General features: G+C 41.4%; 1 protein-coding gene across 4 annotated transcripts in view; it reads left to right on the top strand.

The window, feature by feature from the left end:
* HELZ (helicase with zinc finger) overlaps nt 1-23573 on the top strand; it is a 150878-nt gene that overhangs the window by 74812 nt on the left and 52493 nt on the right. For all 4 annotated transcript variants that reach the window (XM_084646537.1, XM_084646536.1, XM_084646535.1 and 1 more), the window contains 4 exons: nt 8232-8410; nt 10558-10676; nt 12714-12859; nt 18392-18539. In XM_084646537.1, coding sequence (XP_084502663.1) covers nt 8232-8410; nt 10558-10676; nt 12714-12859; nt 18392-18539 — 592 coding nt within the window. The remainder of the gene's footprint in view (nt 1-8231; nt 8411-10557; nt 10677-12713; nt 12860-18391; nt 18540-23573) is intronic.

Raw genomic sequence — 23573 nt, 5'->3', positions numbered from 1 at the left:
GAGGTACTGAGGGGTGTTTCCCTCCCCCGTTTCCCCATCCCTCTCCCGGGCCTGGGGCATGCCTCAGACCCAGGGGTTTAAGCCATGTGAGGTTTGGCAGAAGCCCATGCCCAAGGGCGACCCACGCTCAGCTTATCTAAAGTGCTTGGGGGAGACTCATCAAACAGACAGATGTAAGATCTGTAGGAGTTTTCGCCCCACATGAAGAAAGGGAGGGATCACAGATTAAAGTTACTGCTAATGGAAACAGCTCTCCGCCCTCAGTCTGAGTTGAATCCCATGGACACAGCACTGAGCTCCTCAGCATCGGTGTGCAACGCGCCGGCTTCAGTCCGGGAGGTGCTGAGGAAGGACTCTGGAGTCAGAGACCCTCGGCACCGGCACTCCCCAGCACCGAGCACGGCACAGTCTCAATCTTGGCACCGCTTGCAGTCTCCTGTCCCAAAGAAGAAGCACAGGAAGACTGATAGAGGGCGCTCGCTTTCCCATGCAAGGAAATGGGAAGCACCGAAGGGTAGGGCAACTGATGCAAGACCGCACCTCCCCCCCAGCTCAACAGCTGGCACCGTCGACCCCAGGTCCATGGGAAGGACCGTTGAGTCCGGTGCCACCGGAGGAGACCCAGGTGGAAGATTTGGGCCTCCCTTCCACACCCAAAACTTATGAGGCGGCGCAGGACCCAATATCTCTGACGGGTCCGCACTCTCCCGATCACGGTGCCGCTGCCCTGGCCCCGAGGCCCCAAACGACACAGAGGCCACCGGTGCAGTCCACAGGCAAGCAGGCTCTGTCTCGGCAATGGTCTCCATTGCCCCAGCACCGACAGGCATGGTGCCACCATGGTCTCCGTGCGCGGACCCATTGGAGTACATATCGGACATGGACTCATTGGTGTCCCGGGAGAAGTTGGCACCGTAGCCCCTGGCACTCCCCAGACAGTAGGGATGACTCAAACTTTCTCCCTGGTACCGTGGCCACCACAATGGCAAGTGCCATCTCAGATGCCGACTCAGTGGCCCTTCTGGACCCCGTGGGCTGACCACCAGTCCCAGTGGTCTGCCTCGGCCCGCTCCTTTTCGGTCGCTTCTGAGAGAAGAACTGCGTCTAGGGCCAGAGATCTCTCCCAAGCATCAGTCACCGCTACCACTGCTAGTGCCACAATTGGTACTGCGCCCAGCACTGACAGCAGGGCCAGCACCAACAGCAGGACCGGCACCAGACCCAGTGGCACCGTGTCCGGCATCATGGCTACAATAAGTACCAGGGAAGGTACTGCGGCAGGTACCATGGCTGGTACCGAGGCGGACTCCGATTTGGGGCTGGAGCCAGGTGGGCAGGAGGGGCCCTCCCATGTTTGGGGCTCCTCTTCATTGTCTCCAGATGAGGCAGTGGCAGGAACTTCTGGTGTGAATCAGCATATCTTCCCACAGGGCTAGATGTGCATGGGCTTTTAGGGTAGTCACTAAACCAAAGAGCAGCAGAGGGGTTGATGGGGAGTGACTAGGATTTAAATTAGAGATCCTCGTATGTGAAGGGGACATGAAAAAGCAGCAGCACGCTGTGGTAGGGATGTGAAATGACAGCCAGATCTATTGAGATTAGGAAATCTCCCAGGTGTATTGCAGCAAAGGCTGAAACAGATGTTTCCATCTGGGAGTTCGTTATTTTTTTAGTTTTTCTTATGCTGGCATTGAGCTGCGTTAGGTTTAATAATACTTTGACTCCCTTGTCCTCTTGTGGATGATAAAAAAAAATACATAGGATAGCCTTGAGAATGTTTCTGGTATTGTACAGACTTTCTGGCCCCCAGAGTAAGAAGGTGACAGAATTCTTGCATAACTAGTGTTTTTTTGTGTGGTTTTGGACAGCGGAGATTGGATGAAGAATGTTTTGTCATGTCACTTCCAGGAGGCGTCCATGCTGAACTGCTTCCAGGACTTGCTAATCTCTTTGTGGAGGCTTGCCAGTACAGGAAGAAATTGACAGGTAGTTCCCCATGTGCCTATATCCAACCAAAGGCCTTAGCTTGTCGTACAGAGGCTTTGAGGGCAGGCAGACACAGCAGAAGAGCTGGATGACTTTCCCCTGCTGCCTTTGTTCCAGTACTTTTTAGGCTTATAGTTGGAATCTCTGGGGCTATGCTTCTGCCGATGCTGGGTCCAAAAGGACTGCTTTGAGCTGCATAATTGCTTGAATATCCTTTTAGTAACCAGAAGAAAGCATTTTTGGTATGCCAATATTATCAGGCACTACCTTTTCCAATGTTTATTTGAATAGCATTTGAACCAGAGAATTATGAAGCATGTAGAAACTTAGAATAATCACCAGCATTCCAAGGATACAACTGGTGAGTATAACTTAGCTGCAGATCTGGGGCCCATGGCTGTGGCAGAAGAATGCATGATATTTGTGGAAGCATTGGGCATAAAAGCAGAGCTAAGACAACATCTTTCACTAGAGAGCCGAAATTGTTATGCTTAATGGTGCTGATGGACTTAAAGCCATTGCACCATGCCATAGAAATGCTACCTAAACATGTAGCACAGAGAGCAGCTTACAGGACAGCTGCCAGCCCGTCAGAATCCATTCTCAGGGAGCTCTTTATCTTTCTTTTAATCGAATCCCTTTCAGGGAAAAATGTCCTTCTCCGAGGGAATAATCATGCCTGTAGCCAGAGAAATTACCTGTACATAAGCTTTTTGGACACTGTTTTTGGGACATGGAAATTTTGGGTTCTTGACTCTTATAAAATGTGAAAATCTGCCTCTTTAGTTACTTACCTTTTTCTGGAAATTCCCACTGAGATCTTATCCTAACCTCAAAGGAGGAGTGAAAAGGCAACTGTGAATCTACTTTAACTTCACACGGGCTCTTGTTCCATACCACCTGAAACGGGTGTAGCTGGTTATATGTGCCAAAGGTGTGGGGTTTTTTCTCTTGGCTTCAGACTTTTCCAGAGGAAATTTTTTTTCTGCTTTTGTAGTGTGAGCATTCCTGCTCAGATTTAATAATTCACCTTTTTATTTAGCGGTGATTTTGAAGAAATAAGGGAGAAATCAGTTGCTTTTCAAGTTTCTCTTTGATTCCTTGGACTTCCTAGATTTTTAATTTTAACAGTGGCTTCAGATGAGACTTTTAGTCTTCCCAGCTGCCTTGTATCTGAGGGATTTCAAATGAGAAAAAGCTGACTCCAATTCTGGAGAATGAGAACCGGAGTTCCTTCAAGTGGAGTCCTCTGGACCATGTCCTGAAGCGGGGGGTGGGAGGAGAGGAGAGAGAATTCTGACGACCTTACCAAGAAGTGGGGAGAGATGTTCATGTTCCCTGGTTCAGAAAGGAGGTTGACTTTGGATGCTCCAAAGCAGTGCTCATTTACCCTTTCTAGGTAGAAAAGCTGAGAGGATCCTCCTTTCTAGAGCCTGAGTTGAAATGATAGGTTTCAGAGTAGCAGCCGTGTTAGTCTGTATTCACAAAAAGAAAAGGAGTACTTGTGGCACCTTAGAGACTAACCAATTGCCACAAGTACTCATTTTCTTTTTGAGTTGAAATGAGGTTCCCTTTCGCTTGTCCCAGAGGTTCGTTTCTTGAGGCCTAAGGCCCCATTCCTGGCTCATTCGCTCAGTTGCTTTTGAAAATTTACCCTAGGTGACTTACGAGCATTCCCAACACAGCTCATAAGCATGGAGATGGACTTGAATTTTAATCACATGTGGAAGTTAGTTACTTTACAGTTAGACTGTTGGCCCTGCTCACTCAAACAATTTGATAGAAATTCAGCCACAACAGTATAATGTGGAGGAACAGAAGAAAATATGCAGGTGAACACTGAACAGACATATTGGGCCAAATTCTCTGCGGTGTAACTCTGAAGCAAATGGAGAGAGTTAGACTAGCAGAGAATTTGATCCACTCTCTATACTTTTTATCAGTGTAGACCTCAACAAAAGTAAATGCATTTTCTGGAACATACTTGTATCAGATTAGAAAAATAACTTAAATGGATTTCATTGTAATTGCAGGTTGTACCCGAAATGCTTTTTAAAATGGCATTAGAAAGTACCGCAACATGTACAGTGCCATATTCTGAAAAGGGATGGATCTCTGCTGTGAGATTTTGCAGGTTTTCTATTACAAAGTACTAGTTGCTTGACAGAGATTGCTGTGTACATTTTCCATTCTTTTTTCAGTTTCACCATGTATTTCCTATGGTTTTCACTGTGTGCAGTGTATTCTAGTTCTGTGCAAAGATAGGTCAGCCTGAGCCACAATGTTCAGATTTGAATTTCCTCTTAATTTAGGTGTTTTGTTTGGGTTCTTGACATAATATGCTTGATATTGCGGCCTAAATTCTCAGCTGGCTGAGTTCAAACCTCCCTTTCCATGGCCACAATTTACACCCATATCATTTGCACTTGTAACTTTGCTCAAGCAAAATAAATTGCAGGCACAAATTTGAGTACCTGCACTTGTAACTGCCTGATAGCACCTGCAGTCAGATACTTACAAGTGCAAGTATTCAAATTCATGGAATCAAAAATGTATACTCTAGCTTAACCAGAAGTTGTGGGCTTGATGCAGGAATTACTGGGTGAAATTCTCTGGCATTTGTTATGCATGTCAGACAATAGATAATCATAATGGGTCCTTCTGCCCTTAAAGTCAAAGAAATTACAGGAGCAGATTTTGAAGACACAAATTGCATCGAAAAAAAGTCACTATGTTCAAAGTGTCGCAAAGTATTAATATTGGTTTATATCATGACATTTCCCAGTTTTTCACATCTGTCAGGCATTTACTGCAAGGTGGGTGCACAACTGGTTTCAAACTCATAGAGTAGTTATTAATGATTTGCTGTCACACTGAAGGACGTGTCTAGTGGGGTCCCGCAGTGGTCTGTCCTGTGTCTGGCATTATTCAATATTTTCATAAATAATTTTGAGAATGGGGCAGAGAGTATGCTTATACATTTTGTGGACAACACCAGGCCGAGAGGGATTGCAAGCACTTTGGATGACAGGATTAGAATTCAAAATGATCTTATAAATTTGAGAATTGGTCTGAAATCAACAAGATGAAATTCCATAAAGACAAGGGCAAAGTACAACGCTTAGGAAGTAATAGTGAAATGTGCAAATACAAAGTGGGGAATAATTTGCTAGGCAGTATTACTGTGGAAAAGGATCCGAGAGTTCTAGTGGATCACAAATTGAATATGAGTCAACGATGTGATGGACTTGTGAAAAAGGCTAATATATTCTGGGGTGTATTAACAGGAGTGCCATGTGTAAAATACAGGAGATAATTGTCCTGCTCTGCTTGGTACTGTTGAGGCCTCTGGTGGAGTATTTTGTTGCATTTTGGGGTGCCATGCTTTGAGAAAGGTGTGGACAAATTGGAGAGAGTCTAGAGGACAGCACCAAAAATGATAAAATGTTTAGAAAACCTGACCTATGAGGAAAGGTTAAAAAAAACTTGGCATGTTTATTGTGGGGAAAAGACTGGGGGTGGACCTAGTAACAGTCTTCAAATATGTAAAGGGCTGCAATAAAAAGTGTAAAGATCAATTGTTCTCCTTGTCGACTGAATGTAGGACAAGAAGTAATTGACGTAGTCTGTACCAAAATTAGGTTAGATATTGGGAAGAATTTTCTAACTGTGAAGGATGCTTAAGAACTGGAAGTGGTTACCAAAGGAGATTGTGAAATCTTCATCTTTAAGAATGGGTTAGACAAACACCTGTCAGGGATGGTCTAGGTATACTTAGTACTTCCTCGGTGGGGGGACAAAGGGGGAATGCATTATATGATCTTCGAGGTCCCTTAAAACCATATTTTTCTGAGATTCTATGAGCCTTTTCTGCCAGTGGTGAATAATTGCTCTAGGCTACCCTTTTTAATCTCATAACAAAATAAGAGAACTTAATTGTTGAGCAGAGATACTTTTTGAGATGCTGTCAGCCAACCTGAGTCACGCAAAGTTAAATTTTTGTAATAAAAGGCAGTGCGTGGTATAATAATATCTAATGACCATATATTTTGCATTTCAATAGCACCTTTCAGCCAAGATTCTCAAAGTGCTTTACAAACATAAACTCATATGAAACTCAGTAATCCTCACAAATACCTCTACGAAGTGATAGGTAAGGATTATCCCCATTTAACAGACAGGGAAACTGAATCAGAGAGATTGAGTGAATGGTCTTATTTCACTCAGGAGGTCAGTGGCACATTTAGGAATAGAATCTAGGCTCTTACTCTCAGTCCCTTGTTCTGTATTCCACATGTCTTGTTATACTGAGGTATGAAATAGCAGTTGAAATTATCAGTTTGAAAGCTGGTGATAACTACATATTTATATCATTAGAATGGTTTTTTTCTATATTCACTGGAGTAAGTCAGGAGTTTAAATCACTTCCTTCTGCATTGACTTCTAGCTTAAATGTGTTTCTGTTTTGTAACTTAATGTCAATTTCAAGTCTTACCTTTGATGAACAACTAAGTCATTCAGAGTAATGCAACACCTTCCTCTGTAGCATGGGGCATGGATCACTTGCTAGAGGATTCTCTGCTCCTTGAAGTCTTTAAACCACAATTTGAGGACTTCAATAGCTCAGACATAGGTGAGAGGTTTTTCGCAGGAGTGGGTGGGTGAAATTCTGTGGCCTGCGTTGTGCAGGAGGTCAGACTAGATGATCATAATGGTGGTCCCTTCTGACCTTAGTATCTATGAATCTATGAATGCATTTGCATCTCTTTGCATTTCATTTTGTGCTCATTGGCCCATAAGGACATTATCACCTTTGTTTTCATAAACCAAATTTAGAATAGCCTGAGTAATTGTTTTTGTCTTGTTAGATGGAGCGTAATTGAATAGGATCTTTGTAGATATTGTGAACCCAGTTTTCAAACATGAGTTCGTACATAGGATGTCCAAATCCCACATCTTTCAATCATGTTGATACTTAGGTGCATAAATCCCTGTTTTTTGAATGCCTGTTTGCTGATTTTAGACATCTTGGGCCAGATCCTTAGTTGGTGCAATTTGGCACAGCTCCTTTGATATCAGTGGGATTACTTAAGCTAAAGCGCTTTGCTGGATCATGGCCCAAGTCCCTCTCCCCTGCCTTTTTTTTTTTTTCCTTCCATTCCTTTTCACAAACTGGGTCATATCATGCCATCAGTTTTTAAGCAGGCTCTCTATTGAAATAACACAGTATGTCCCATTAAAATTAACTTATTTATGTGTTTTAAGATGACATTTCTCTTCCATGCCTTTGATGACAATGTCCAGGTTACTAAAGTTTAGTCAAGGAAAATCCTGACTTCCGCTACTAGAATTTCTCCCCTCATCCCCCCCCATTTTATCTCCTCCTTTCATATAGTATATCTTTATTATGGCCCCTCACAATAAGATAATTAACAGAATTTCTGTTTGATTCTTAGAGTTTACAAGACATTCAATAAGTGTAAAAGGAAGGGTAGGATTTGAGCAATATCCTTTCACATACTTTTTAAGACCCTGAAGCTGTAATTGACCACAAGAGTGGACTACTGCCATATGCTCTGTCAGTTGCAGGATTAGGATCCAAAGTGGTATTTCAGTATATGAAACCAAGTATCAGAGGGGTAGCTGTGTTAGTCTGTATTCACAAAAACAATGAGGAGTCCGATGGCACCTTAAAGACTAACAGATTTATTTGGGCATAAGGGTAAAAAACCCACTTCTTCAGATGCATGGAGCATGCCGAAATACATCTGTTAGTCTTTAAGTTGCCACCGGACTCCTCGTTGATTTTCAGTATATGAAATACTCCCAAAGTATCAACGAATTGAGTTTTAATAGAATAAAAGTTAAACATGACAGTCAAACCAGGCTTCTTAAAGCTCAGAGGCTAACTGTCTGAATTGGATTCAACCACTTAAGAGCAGGTAGTTATCCGTACAATGTATGCATAGATACTTGGTACTTAGCCTTACTGTTTCATTAACATCAGTATTCTTATAGTTGTTACATGAGTCACTGTTGAACTGAGTCCAATAGCTGTGTACATGTATTAATATAATGTAATTAATTAATATAATTCTCAGTTGCTACGGTTCTACACTGTGACAAGATTTAACTTCCAAAAGAGCTGGTTTTATGTAATAGAAAACAGAATCTTAGCTTATGAAATGTTAAGTTGTCTTTGTGTTTAAGTCCTATAGAAAATGAGCCCCTCTCTTCTTTTCTAGGGTATATTTCAGAAATCGCTGGGTAAAGACTGTCCACCCAGTTGTGCATCAATACTGTTTGATTTCAAGCACACATTCCACCTTTCAGATGCCACAGAAAGAAGATATTCTTAGACAACGAGTAGTAGTTGTTACTTTGAATACTTCCCAGTATCTATGTCAACTGGATCTTGAACCTGGTGAGAAGATTTCAGACAAGAAATATCTTTAAAATACTTTTGAGAAATAGTCTTTTTCAGTATTTTTCAGTGCCAGTCAAAGTGTCTCTTACGTCTTTCCCCATCCTTGCCATAAATGAACCCTCTCAATATTCTTTTTGGTTTTCCCTTTTGGATCCAGAGACAAGAAGGAAAATACGCATCTTTTTAATTAGTGAATGTTACAGAAGTGTTAAATGTTACAATCTAAATTTGTTGGTATTCAGATTAGCCTCATTCTGAACTTTGTTTATTTAAAAAATGGGGATAATTTAAAAAAAAAATCAAACTTTAATGAAAAAACAAACAAACCAGCATTGTCCATTATTTAGAACTGATCCAGCATGGGAGAGATGGGGATACTGAATATTTTATTTCTCTCTTTGTCAAACTTTGTTTCAGTGGAAACTATTTGACCATTTCTACCATGCTTTCTCCAGGCCCTGATCCAGCAAAACACTTTGCTGAAGAGGGATGGACTTAACGCACATGTTAAGTGCTTTGTTGAATCAAGGCCTTTGGGATGCTGTTAGTGGTGGTATCTTGCTTTTTCACATACAGTACATATTTTCATATCTTTATCAGATAATTTATTTTTCAAAACACCCACAGATTATTCTGTACTTTTTGTGGATTGTTTAGCTGTGGAGACTCCCTGACCTCCCCCTTCCCCTCCCCTCTCATGCACATACATATGTGCGCGCACACACCATTACATTAAAAAGAGATTAATTTGTTATTTCTAGATTATTTGATTTGAAGTAACCTAGACTAATTCACTGGGGCAAAGGCTGCTTAGTGCCCATCACTTTCCTTGATCCACAAATAAATTTCATCTGACATTTAGAGAATGTCTAATCTCTTTAAAGATATTTTTAAGATTAATTCCTTATGGCTGGACACGCTGCTATGGATAAGGTTAAATTCTAAATCATTATACATTTTTTCCAAGATTTTAGAATTTGAATGTGATCTCTTTGAGACCAAAGTTCTTACCTTACTTATTTGGTAAAGGGCTGCGTATTTTCATATAAAGTTGTTACAGGGGGTTCAAGGCTCACTTTCTTAGTTTTTGTCATACAGCATTGAATAATTTATTAGTTGATAATCAATACCTGAATTTTATATTAATTCAAAGAATGATTGTTAGATTTTTTTTTACATATAATAAATCTTACTCCGTTGTACTGAAATTGTTCTCTGACACCATTTTAAATCTTTAAGAAATATATATACACATTTCTCAAAAATGTAAATATATATTTATATTTCTCTTTTACCTATCTAGAGCATCAATACATTTAAGAAACACAATTACAGATGTAAAATTTTGTGTTCAAAGCTTTAGTTCATCAGTTTTTTCCAATTATGAATTTTCCAGTGAATAGACTGCGTAGCCTGATCTACAGATTATATACTAATTATATTAATTACATAAGAATTTCCAATTATTACTTTGAGGGTTGACAGGTTCTTGTCCCAAGATCAGGCCCAGTATTATTTAAATTCTTTTGCCCTCCAGTTTCTCCCCTCGTGAACTCCTACTTTCCCTAGTGTCCCATTCCAGCAAAGCACTTTGGTCTGTGTATAAATTTAAGAACAGTTGTAGAGCCACTAGAGTCAATGGGACTACACACATGTTTGAAGTCCATCATGGGCTGAAGTGCTTGATCATCTAAATGCCTGCAAGAATAGATGGACTTGGCAGTGTGTCTGGAAGGTTAACAAATCTGGGCTCTGTCAGACCCAGAAGGGAAGCAAATTCCAGAGTCGAGAAACCTATTTGGAGAACATCCTGCCAGCGATCTCCTCTTGTTTGTATCAAGGAAGCTCCAGATTGACTATCTCCACTGTTGTCAACTGTGGCAGGGGGAAAAGATGTTCTCTCAAGCAAAAGTTAAAATAATTTTCTGAATCAGTTGGCCACTGTTGTCCATCTGATATGCTGTGCTATTGTTTGGATGGTTTTTAGCAGTTAGTAGACATTCATTTGCATATGAATGTATGGATAGTTTTCACTGGTGAATATCGGAATGTAATGCTCTCAGTAGTTTATCCTATTGTCATCACTGTTTTTTTTTTGTATCTGCAATTTCGTATATTTGCTGATGTCTCTCTCGATTCTATAGGGTTTTTTACGCATATTCTATTAGATGAAGCTGCGCAGGCCATGGAGTGTGAGACGATCATGCCTCTAGCATTAGCTAATAAAAACACAAGAATCGTCTTGGCTGGAGACCATATGCAAGTAAGAGCCTCAGGACTTTTTCATATCAAGCTTGGTTTATATTATAGTTCCCTCAGAAAATGTATTAAGTTTATCCATCTATTTAAGGTATTTATCTGGCCCCATTACTGTAGTAGTAGAGTGCCTCACAATCTTTAATGTATTTATCTTCACAACACCTCTGTGAGATAGGGAAGGGCTATATTTTATAGATGGGGAACAGAAGCACAGATAGGCTAAGTGAGTTGCTTAGGGTCACACAGGTAAGTCTGTGGAAGAACGGGGGTTTGAACCCAGCTCAGCCAAGTCCTAGGCTAATGCTGAAACTACTGGGACAGTTCTTTCTTTTATAGTGCTTCAGTTTAATGAGGTGGGCAGATAAGTATGATCACCCCATATTATACGTTGGAAGGTGAGGCACGACGAGGTAAGGTAACTTGCCTAAGGCTATCCATTGAGTCAGTGGCAGAACCAGGATCAGAATTTCTTCTCATTCTCTGCTCTGACCACTAGCCCACACAGTCTCTAAAAGAGGTAAGGGAAAACAGACATCACATGTTATGATTTAGGCAATGCTTTTTTATTAATGACAACAACATCAGGAAGAGGATCTAAACCATCAGTGAATATTCTATTAGATGAATTGAAATTGAAAATACCATTATGTTTCTGCCCTTGTGTCACCATGCTGTGCTTAGAAATTGTGGGAGTCTCAAAAACCAATGATGGCATGCCATTCTGCTGCCTGTAGGCAAAAGGGAGTGAGCTTAGAATAGGGTCAGCCGTACTTGCTTTGTTGGTTTAGTAGTGAGGATGCAGCCCCTTCTTGTGCACCACTACAAAAGATGTAATGTCATATGCTTATGGCTCCTCTAGTCCTTGCATAAATACCCCTGTTGAGACTGCAGGACCTACAGATCTGGTACAGGGCCAAGGGGACATTTATTGTTCTAATAATAATCCCTAGCTCTTATATAGTGCTGTTCATCCATAGATCTCAAAATGTTTTACAAAGGAGGTCATTATCATTATTCCCATCTGAAAGATAGGGAAACAGAGATAGAGGGAGGGAAGACACTTTCCCAACATCACCCAGCAAAGCAGTGACTGAGCCAGGAATTGAATCCAGGTGTCCGGAGTCCCAGTATAGTGCCCCAACCATTAGGCCACATTTCTGCCTCTATTCTATCCTCCTCTTCCTCTGTAAAAAGCTGTTTTTCCAAGTAAAATAGTTTGGCTGTTTTCATATTTTTTAAAAAATAGTGATCTCACCTCAGTATGCAACATTTGCATTTCTAAAGTTAAAAGTGAGCTGACACTGAAAAAATAAATACAGCATCTCAAATCATTAATACAGCAGAATATATATGTAGGCTTAACATTTCCAGGCAAGTCTAAACAATGTTTTAAAATCAGTTCCGTATTTCCTTACCTTTCTAAATTGAAATCCTGGGTTATGCCTTTTCCTGCTACAGCAAATGGTGTGAGTCACCACTAAAACCGTGTAAGTGTGGTGTAGGCATTAGGGAAGCACACTGGTAACCAGGGCATCTTGAGTTCTATTCCCAGTTCTCCCAGTGAGTACAATAACTTATAATAATTTTATAAACCTTGAAGAGATCTTCAAATTAAAGGTACTAAAGAATTGCAAAATAGTATTCTGCAAGGTGTGTACCACCTTCCATTGTTTGCGATTGTCAGTGACGTCTGCAAACTATATAAGCGAAACATAGACAAAGGTGTTTTGGCACACGCATGTAAACAAGCCTTTTTCTTCCTTTCATCTTTACATAGTAACAAAATATTCTGCTGGTCAGCTAAGATCATAGGTACTTGTGTCACTTTTGCAGCAGAAAGGTGTGTTTCTATGCAGTTATTGTAACTAGCCCCAAACCAAGTCATGGACATATGTTTTCTTAATACTACTGAAGCAGCTTTGTAAGATTTAGTTGTTTACAGGCCATCCTTCAGTTGATGTAGAATTTTTCTTTTAGGAGTATGAAAATCTAAGTCTGCATATTTAGTTAAATTTTCTCTGTATGTGTGTGTCTATTACAGCTCAGTCCTTTTGTCTACAGCGAATTTGCCAGGGAGAGAAATCTTCATGTTTCGTTACTTGATCGGCTCTATGAGCACTACCCTGCAGAGTTTCCATGCAGGATCTTGCTGTGTGAGAACTATCGCTCCCATGAAGCTATCATCAAGTAGGTGTGAACTTTTTCACTGTATCACACTTTTGTTTGACTGGTGTGAGTGAACCTCAAAAGGCAGAACAACTTTGTCATTTCAGTGCTACATTTAGTTGAAAAGAGAGAGAGAAGCAACTACAACTTGTATTTACATAATAAAATCATAGTAGTTTTGCATTTTAAAAGTTAATTGGTGAGAAATTTTTTCCATTGTTAAATAATGAGACAAGAAGTTTTTTTGTTTTAAAAAAAAAAGAAAATACAAAGTTCTGAAATTAGCTGCGGGGAGCAAAAATTGGGGTATATTTCGACACTCCTATTATGGAGCTGTTGTTCAGGGAGAGGTGCCTTGATTGTGAGTCTTTCCTGCTCTGGCTGACGTTAGTTAACCTGCACTGGATATGCTCAGTATGTTCCCCAGTGTCTTTGTGAAAGGCCATGGCTAGTTTGTGATTCTGTCTTGAAGAAGCAGGAAGGTTCAGGTGGCCAAACATTGCTGAAATAAAATTTTTATTAAAGCTAATGATAAAAAAAAGTATATAATACATAAGTTGAGAAAAGAGTGCCTGTACATCTGGGTATAGTGCTTAGATTATCCACAAATACAATGTTTGTTTTTAAAGTTATAAGATACATATAGTGCATAAACAGCAATAACCCAAATTTAGGTGAATGAATTTAAGTATACAGTTCAGATATCTAGCATCCATGCATTCGGGTACGTTACTCATGAAAAAAGTTATACACAGAGTTGATGACGGAAAGCAAAATATATCAATGAGTGAATACTGTCCCTCAGTAATTGAGAATTTAGGATTGGTTGTCCATTTAGAGGAAAAAACAGTCCATCAGGAAAGTATTTGAGTTACTTTCCCAACGGTTCTTCTCATTGGCGCTCCAGCTCATCCCTCCTGGTATTACTAATGTGTTCTATGTAGATGTCCCTCGACCACCTGATGGCATCCGACATACCACATAGCCATTTCCACCTCTCCACAAAGGAAATAGACTCTGCAGCTGCAGAACCTTGACCTTGAAGCCCTTATAAAAATATTGCAGTAATAGCCTGTGATACTGAGCAACACTCTTAGCACCTGCAGTGGTTTGGACCACTAACATAGTAGCTCTTTTAAAAAATGAGAGTAGAATTGAAATTTAATCAACTTTTAACTCAGTTCATATTCTGCAATTCTTTTATTAGTTTCAAAAATTTAGACAGCATCAGAATAATTCAAGAGCATTGATTATTTTTTTCTTGCTTAAAAATAAAAGCTGCTTGCAACATAGAATGACATGATCGTATAAGTACAAAAAGAAAAAAATAGGTCAAATTATGTTCTTATCACTTTGCTAGTGTCATTTTTTATTACCTTTTTCAAGACTCACTAATTAATTGTTTGTCATTTTTATGCTGTGATAAACTAATGGCTGCTAGTATAATGAACTCATCCATGAGCTGTGCTAAAAAGAATCAGTGCAGTCATGGAGAAAACTGTTAAAGTTTAAATCCTTGCTCAAATATTTAGTGAAGAATATTATGTTGCTATCCAATCATGTTAATTGGATTTTCACTCACTATGTTCACAGCAAAAAGCAGAAAAATCCATCATGGAATCAAGATTAAAAGTTTAACACACTTTGCTAAATAGTGTATAATAAGGCCTCTTTCCATTAGGTGTACACTGCATTACAGATTCAAGTGTGGTTTAGTTTAGGCTACATTTCTAGAAATTATAAATGAGAGGGAGGCTGATGGGACTCAGAGGAGGCTGATTCTTTCCACTTTAGGTTACAGATGGGATATAGATACATTCACCTCAGAGTTGTCTAGTGTAATGCAGCCCTGGTTGATAGTGACCTAAAGTTGTGATCTGGTGGTGATTTGATGGCATATGTGAAATGAGTTTTTTGCATTTCGAGTAGACAGTTGTCTATGTCTCCAATCAAAACCACAATTACAATAACTGGCAGCCTTCACGGATTAGGGGGTCACGAAGACTGAGCAATCCTCTGACTTCTAGAGGGGGTAACTCCATGTCTAGGTTGAGGCTTATGAGTAGGGCAGAGTTGGGAAGCTTGCATGTTTTTTTGTTGTGTGTTTGTATAATGCCTAGCACAGTGGGGTCCTGGACCATGACTAGGGGCTCCTAAGCACTATAATAATACAAATGATTAATAAATCATAAAGCCTATACCTGTTCTTTGAGTAAACTGAGGGATACAGGGTTGCAAGAATGACAGTTTTCATGTTCTCTAAGGGACGTGTCAGATTGCAGTTGATATTATGTTATGGACCATGCAGCTAGTTTTCTTCAGGGGTTGGCAAAATGTCCATGGTAAAAATTTTGTGGTCTGTGGAGGGGCCACTCGCGGGTGGTTCCCCGCAAGCGGCTCCCCATCCGTGCTGTTGCTGGCAGAGGCGTGGCCAGGCAGCTCTGCACACTGCCTCTGTCCCCACTTCTTCCCTGAGCGCTGACTCCGCGGCTCCCAGCCCATTGGCCGGGAACCACGACCAATGGGGAGGGTGGCGCCTGCTGACAGGGCAGTGCACAGAGCCGTCTGGCTGCGCCTCTGTGTAGGAGCTGGAGGGCACATGCCGCTGCTTTCTGGAGCTGCTTGAGGTAAGTGTTGCGTGGAGCCTGCACCCCCTCCCGCACCCCATCCCCCTGCCTCAGCCCTGATCCCCCCTCCTGCCCCAAGTGTGGAGGGGCTTAGTGTGGGGGGAATCCAGGTGTGGTGTGTGACATTTCTGGATGGGGCAAACTAGGTGGGGGCAGCTCAGTGGGAGATCTGGATGCACAGGGACTCGAGGGGTTCTGGGTACGGGGCAATGGGACTCTGCAGGTGATCCAGGAGAATGTGGTTGGGACTCAGCAGGGGAGGTCTGGGTGTTGGGAGATGGTGCTCGGCAGGGGGTCTGGGTGTGAGGGTCTGAGTGGGTAGATCTGGGTGCTGGGGGAGTGGGGCTAAATGGGATGGGGGCCATGTGTAGCTGGTTGGGGCTCAGTGGGGTGAGGGTCTTGGTGTGGGGGGTTCATCTGGAGGGTCCAGGTGTAGGGGGTTAGGGCTTATCAGTGTGAGGGTTCAGTGGGCCTGCTTAACAGGGTAGCCCCAGCTGCTGCCAAGGGGACTCCTGCTTCCCCCTGTGATTCCTCTATCCTCTTTTCTTCCACATTTCATCCCCCTCCCCCATTGTTCCATGCCCCATTCCCCTCCCTTCACTTCCACATTCCCCTCCCCCTACCCTATTCCACCCCCCCTTCCTTCCCCACTGCTTCTTCCCACCACCCCTTTGGCCCCTTTCCCTCATTTCCTTTGCCCCCCCTTACCCAGCCCCACTGCTGGCACTCTCTGTTGCACAGGAAACAGGAAGGCTCCCAGCACACAGAAGGGGAACTCAACTGGCACTAGGACCAGGAGGCAGTGTTCAGCTGCCGAGTCTGCAGAGCCTAGAGTCAGTCAGCCTCCTTCAGCTGGGCAGCTCTGCTCTTGTGGAAATGAGGATGGGCAGTGAAATGTAACCCCATGTGTCCCTGCATGCCTCACCTCTGTTTGGGGGGGAGGGGAGAAAACCCCTCCCCCCCACCTGTGCCAATAGTCGCCCCCTCGGTTTTCTGCAGGGAAACACAGGAATTCTGTGTGGGGAGGTTTTGCGGGTACACAGTCCTGCAGAATTCCCCCAGGAGTATCTCTTGCTGGATTTAATCAGCAGTCGGCAGGGTTACCCTGTGCTTTTCCCCTGTTACTTCTATTTCTGTCCTACAGTGTTTTTCCTTGTCTGATACACTAAGACAAAGAACATTGCTATTCATGCCTGCTAAAGGGTCAGATTCTCTGGAGTGGGCAATGAGAGCTCAGCACACATCCATAAAAGGCAAACAAATGGGGCTTTTGGCTACCGTTGTGCCCCTGATCTTGAGGTTGCTGGTCACTGACCTAGTCCCAGGCAGAAATTAGAGCAACCTGGAAGCTGGTGTATCTTGTGCTGGCAGCCAGTGGCCTCCAAGGCCTCTTCTGACAGTTGAAGATCAGCCAAAGTGAGGGGCAGCCTGGCCACAACACACTTCACTGGCAGCTAGGAGGAGGGGTATATGTCATCTGGTGGTGGTGCTCCTCTAGTGGCCAACTCCACCAACTTTAGGGCTGCTTTGGTTCGACATAATGGCACAAAGGAGCTGGAGCACTCTGGAGAATTGTAGCCAAGATTCATCATGGTGGTTCTTGATGCTGAAAAGCATTGTAAATGACACCAAATTTCACCCACTAGCTTTCTTATTTGAAATGTCTTGCTTCTTTTTGTAAGAATTTGTTTTGAGGCCAGTTTGCATATGATTTTTTGTACAAACGCCTTTTCCCATTAATCCCATTGCTTTCTTGGTTGAGTGACTCCATTTTTAATTGCTATGTATCTGAAAAGTGTTTGTAGTGTACAATATTGCATTGTGGATAGGAATAAAATTCTCACTGCATTAAGGTAGGTTGTGTATTCATTGTATATAGATATAACATCCAAAAAACTATGTTAAAAGAACGTTAAGTTTGCAAAGTCAAACATTGGAAAGATAGGAAATGCCAGAATTAATTAATTAATTAAAATCACTACCATAATTTCTACCCCTTGTGCATTATGACACACTCTTTAATTACATGATCATATACTATTTTGTGGGGTGGGAGAGGTAGGGGTGGTTCCTTTCTCCAGTCTTCCTCCCCTGGCTCTTTACCTCAATCTTCTTGCCTAGCCGGTCCCAGTCTCCCCACAACCCTTGTTCCAATCACTTACCCTCTACCCCCCGGTCTGGTTCTTGTCCCTTCTCTCTTTAGGTCAAGCAGCTGCCTTCTCTTCCACATTGCCTGGGTGTCAGCAAGGGGAGCATTGCTCTCACTTCTAATGACCAGCAGCACAGTGGCTTGTAACAGCAATTGCAGGGAAAGCCCTGCTCAGTCCCTGCAGCCCTGAGCTGGAGCATGCTCAGTGCAGACAAAATCTTCAGAAATTTAGCTGCCAGTTGCTAACAACTCTTTACTGAGTATGTGCACATGGAGGTTTTTCAGTGGCTCAGAACTCGACCAGATTTCGGATGGGAGCAGCAAAAGTGCTGCTGGTATTACACCAGAGTGATATTGCTACCCAATTTCAAGTCCTTGCTCTAAGGCATTGAGTCAGGGGCTAGAGCTTCTAACTTAAATAGTTGTAAGAATTTTAATATGGGCAAAACAACATATTTTGAAATGGCTGAACCATTTGTGATGCAGCTCAGTCTGAGGCAAACGTCTGCTACAGAGAATTTCAGTTCGAATGGTTAGAGTTTGTCAACTGAAAACAGGGTTTTATAATAGGAAGTGTTGGGCAGACGTTAGGTGGCACTACCAGCATTGCCTGTAATGTGGAACCATCACATAAGAGAAATCAGTTAGAATTAATGAGTAAGAATTAGGGCTTTTGTTTCAGTATAAAACATTATTTTCTTTGATGGCATATTTCTCAGTGGGATATGGGACCAAATGCAAATTCCACATTTTATTCTGTGTTTTGCCTCATTGCAGTTACACATCTGACCTTTTCTATGAGGGCAAATTGATGGCAAGTGGAAAGCAGCCAGCACACAAAGATTTCTACCCTTTGACTTTCTTCACAGCACGCGGAGAAGATGTGCAGGAGAAAAACAGTACAGCTTTCTACAACAATGCAGAGGTAGCTCTTCTTTGGATTTACCTTTCATTGCTTTCTCAAGAATCTGAGTTCTTGGTACACTTAAGCATTTTATCTGTCACAATATCTGTTATCAAATTGCATACTTTTAGAGGTTTTTTGAACAACTTCCTATTGGATTATGTATGTAGTGTAGTTATAGTCATGTTAGTCCCAGGATAGTCAAGAGACAAGATGGGTAAGTAATATCTTTTATTGGACTGAATTCTGTTTGGTGAAGGAGTTCAAAAGCTTGTCTCTCTCACCAAACAGAAGTTGGTCCAATAAAAGATATTACCTCGCCCACGTTGTGTCTCTGTTGGCTTTTGTGTTTGATATAGATAGATGGCAGAGATTATTTCAGCCTTAAAAGAACAGGTAGCATCCTGCACAACTTGAATATGGAATGTAGAGCTAAGCAAATAGACTACGATCCTTCAAGCTGCACCACCTCTACACCTGCATAAGCCCCCACTTCAGTCAGTGGTACTCCGCAGGGCTCCACCCACATGAAAAGCTTGCAGAATCATGGCCATAATTTGTAATCACTATTTCAATGGATTTAGCTTCTTTTTCTCTTTGCAAATTGGCTGCAAGCTGCTTACAGTTTACGCAGGCTTGTTCATTACTCAGAATTATTTGCTCGATAGTTTTTATGACATTGTGATGGCTGAATCTTAGCAACTGAAAGATAGGAATTCTTTTTACAATTTAAAATAAAGCTTGGAATTTTCAAACAGTTGCCGAATTGTTTACAGTCTCTGGTTGTGCGATCCACACTTTTTTTCACTCCTGTGATTTCCTCCTGTTCCTAATGTTAAGAATGTTTTATTCCTTTTAAAGGATGATGTTTTGTGTTTGAATGAAATGGTCAGTCTGGTTTATGCAAACTGTTTCAGTAGATGATAATAATACCTAACTTTATATTGCATTTTCAAGCAGTAGATCTGAAAGCACTCTGCAACACCCTGTGACGTAGGGAAATATTATTGTCCCCATTTCTGCCCCTGAGGAACTGAGGCACAGAGAGGCTAAGTGACTTGTCCAAGGTCATGCAGGAAGTCTGTGACAGAGCAGGGACTTGAACCTGAGTCTCATAAGTTCTAGGCTTGGGCCATTCTTCCTCTCAGCTAGAGAGCAAAGGGTCTGATGAAAGCCCATTGAAGTCTTTGGAAAGATTCCCATGGACCTAAACAGACTTTGGGATCAGGTCCGAAATGAGCATGCTCAGAAGTGATTTTTCTATCTATAGTTTTTTTCACATATTACAATGGCTGTTCTCCAGAACAACTGTCATTCACACACCCAGATTCAAAACTCTTTCCTCTTTCAGTGAGTATTTTAAAATATTACTGCTAGTAAAAGCAGTGGGATTCCCCTCTCCCATATGTAGTGTTACCTGGGCTTGACCCAAACCCCAAATCCTGACACCCACAAACTTTGAATCCCTATTCAAATTTTGTTGTTTCGGCTCCTTTCTACTAAAAAATGGTTGAACATATTTTCCTTAAACTTTTAACAACAAAATGACCCATTTTCTGAAACTAAACATAGAAAATTTCAGCCCCAACGGAAATATTGTCTTAAATTTATGAGAAAGTAAAGACAGAGGATTATAACTGAAGCTGATTTGTAGTTTAGCAACACTGTTCATTACAAAGCAAGCACTATAATAGTTGCATTATACATCTACTATCCGTTAGCCATGATGCATTTCATGTGATGGGCAATTTTTAACATAGTTGTGCTGCATTTGTTTGTTAGTAAGAGATCTGCTGAAATAGGAAGCTCCTGATAGTGCAGCTGAACACTAAACACCAGTGACTTCAGGACACATCACTGAACAAAGAAACCGAAGGCTACTGACTTCTCTCATTAATGTACCTGTATCTCTTCTTCATAAATGAAAAAGGTTGTGAAAGATCTTAAAATATTTTCACTGCCATGCAGTTCAGTCACTGAATGAAAATTGAGTCATTAGTAGTCTGCAGGCAAGAATAAAGGACAAAAGCTACTTAATACTGACAAGAAGGGCTCAAACAATGCGGGAGCATTATTACTGTCAGCTTTTGCTAATTAAAAAAAAATCCCCACATTTGTATTAGCACATTCAGTGTTACAATAAAAACTGGAAGTATATTTTTCAATTCTGAAACCCTTATGCTTTTCATAAATATAAGCTTATGCACTTATAGAAGTATTTATATTATATTTATGAAAAGCATAAGGGTTTCAGAATTGAAAAATATACTTCCAGTTTTTATTATTGGTTGTAATTCTAAGCATATATTCAGAAGCAGTGGGTTTTCAGAAGAATTTTACCTGGTAGTTGAATAAACCTGCAAAGGGATTAGAATAATTTTTACAGCTCTAGTAAATCTATTCGAGTGTGTTTTAGCAACAGAATAGACTTTTTAAATGATTAGAGAATTTAGGAACTGTGAAGCTTGGAAGAATTGCATTTAAAGTATTTTCACTGTCTGTATCCAAGCCCTGCACAAATACCACCAATATATATTTACTGCACTCCTAAAATCTGTAATATTTAAAACAAACTATTCCTGGCTATGGTTGAAACTTTTATACTTGCTGACTAGGTTGGGTGGATCTGCTTTATGTTTTTGTCCGTCCATTTGTCAAGCAAACCAGAAGCTCAGAAGTAACGGTATAACAGTACAAACAACTTTGATACCTGTTGACAAATAGTGTACAAACTTTGAATATGATTACTGGACAGTCACACACTAGCACACTGCACACACGAAGAGTCCTTGCATTCTTCCATTCCACCCCACAAGCTCCTTGTGTGCCACCTTCCCATCTCCTTTTATTTCAGGGACTCTGTAACACCCCGCTCCCCATGCCAGGAGCTCTGTGTCCCCCCCCATTTCCTCTCCCTGCCACATGCCAGTGGCTCTGTTTCCCCTCAGGCCAAGGTCTCCCATTCTTCTCCCCATGCCAGGGGCTCTGTGTGCCCTCCTAGTTTCCCCTGTCCCCACCGTTCTTGTTTCTGTATTGGAGTGATGGCCAGAGCTGAGATGGTGGGCATTTATTGTTATGGTAGAAGGTGATGATGGCTGCCATCAATCTGTTCTTTGATCTGTAGACAATTTATGGAGGTGATAGAAGCTACTGCCCAAATGCCAGGGGCTCTGTGTGTCCCCCATTTCTCCCTTCTGTTTTCTAGTTTTCATCAAATGCTTCTGCCCTTTGATGTCTAGAAAGATCCCTGAAATTTTGGAACTGATCTGATGTGGTGTTCAAAAGTTGTCCTGCTACATTAAACAGACAGACAGACAGAGAAATGCCATCAAATTGGGTATAAAACCTCACTTCACTTGGCCAACAATGTAGTGCTAAATATAATCAGATTTGGCTTGATTGGCTCAGCTGAGTGAGCCTGGAGCTGTCCATGGCTGGGACGCTCTGTTGTCCTGATCCTGTAACTTTGTGCATGTGGGCAAACTGCTGTGTGTGGGCAGAGCCCCACTTACATCAGGGAAGCTCCTTATGGATACAGCAAGTCTGCCTGTGTGTGTGAAGCATCAGGACTGGAGCCCAAGACTCCAAGGAGCATTGGAGTTGTGAAGCAGCAGTTGCTGACAAATGGGATGGGATGGGGATAGGAATGAGGGATGTGACAAATTAAATAGCAGTCCAGCTATCCTTCAACTCCTGTTCAAGCAAGTCTGAGATTCTGAATCGCTGTCTTTGTTCAGCCAGAACCAATCTGAAATATGTCCATGCTTTAACTTCATTGAGTAAAACATGGTGAAGTGCCTGGCACCCACCCCCTAACCTGTCCTCTCCCAGCCCGGCTCCCAGTTTCAGGCATTAACTTCATGACCATTCCATTTTCATACACAAAATGACAATGTGACATTTACTAGAGGTGATAGAAACCTAGTCCCAAAGATCCACCTTTTGGATGAAGCATTTATCAAATATGTACAACTGATTTTCTGTGAACCTGTTACAAGTTTCATTTACAATATTTTGACCGTATCTGAGCACAAATCCTACAAACCTATTTGTACTGCACTCATGTAATCTGTGAGATTCACACTCTGTGCTCACTACTCACACTACTAGCATGGAAGCTAATTTGTGCTTATCAGCCTGTGGCGTAGGAAACATGCTCGAAAGTTCATGTGAAAATTTTACATTTTGTGGAGAAATGTTCAGTATTACAAGAAAAGTTTGAAATGTATGAAGTGAAAAAAGGAAGTGAAAGAACAATAAAATGAACATTTCTCGGTGTATCAATTCATTAGTATGGTTTGGGTCAGAGATGTTTGGGACAGACAGGGCCATTTCCCTTATCTAGTCAGGCTTAAGGCATAACAGAAGCCATAGAACCTTACCAGTGATTTCAGTATTTAACTCAGCATCTTGTGGTTGAACTAGAGCATCTTGTTTAGAAAGACATCCATTCTTGATTTAAATACTCCAACTGATGGGGAATTTACTCCTTTCTAGGTAATCTGTTGCAGTTGTTCATTACCAGGACAGTAACATAAAATACGTGTTTTTATTGAAAAATATTACATCCTCAGCTGGTGTAAATTAGTGTGGAATATATTAATGGAGCTTTGCTAACTTACAGCACCTTAGGATCTGGCCTGTAGTTTTTAGTTTGTATGCTACATGTCTCACTAGGATGATCCTGATTTTGCAAGTCCTTTTCTTGTCATTTCTGTTCTGTAATTTCATGTAAGAGTGACTGCATTTTTTATTTTATGATAAGTTGCAATGGGCACATACATTAGTATAAACATTCAAAAAATATTTCTCCACAGGCAGTTAAAATCCTGGCCTACTAATATGAAGGCTAATTAATGTAAATACTGGAAACAGGCTGAATTATTTTTAACAACCCCTCTAAAGATAACTGGGTGGGCAGTGAAGGGAATCTAGAATACTTGTAGATTCTGTTACGTTGCCATTAAGAGAATGAGCTTGAGGCTCTATAGGAAAAGTCCATTGATCAGTTATACCTTGGGTAGCTAAGTAAATGTTTATTGAATGAGAATATAG

The sequence above is a fragment of the Lepidochelys olivacea genome, assembly GCF_965140295.1.
Source record: "Lepidochelys olivacea isolate rLepOli2 genome assembly, chromosome: 14".
Taxonomy (NCBI): Eukaryota; Metazoa; Chordata; order Testudines; family Cheloniidae; genus Lepidochelys; species Lepidochelys olivacea.
This window is presented reverse-complemented; position numbering and strand designations above follow the sequence as displayed.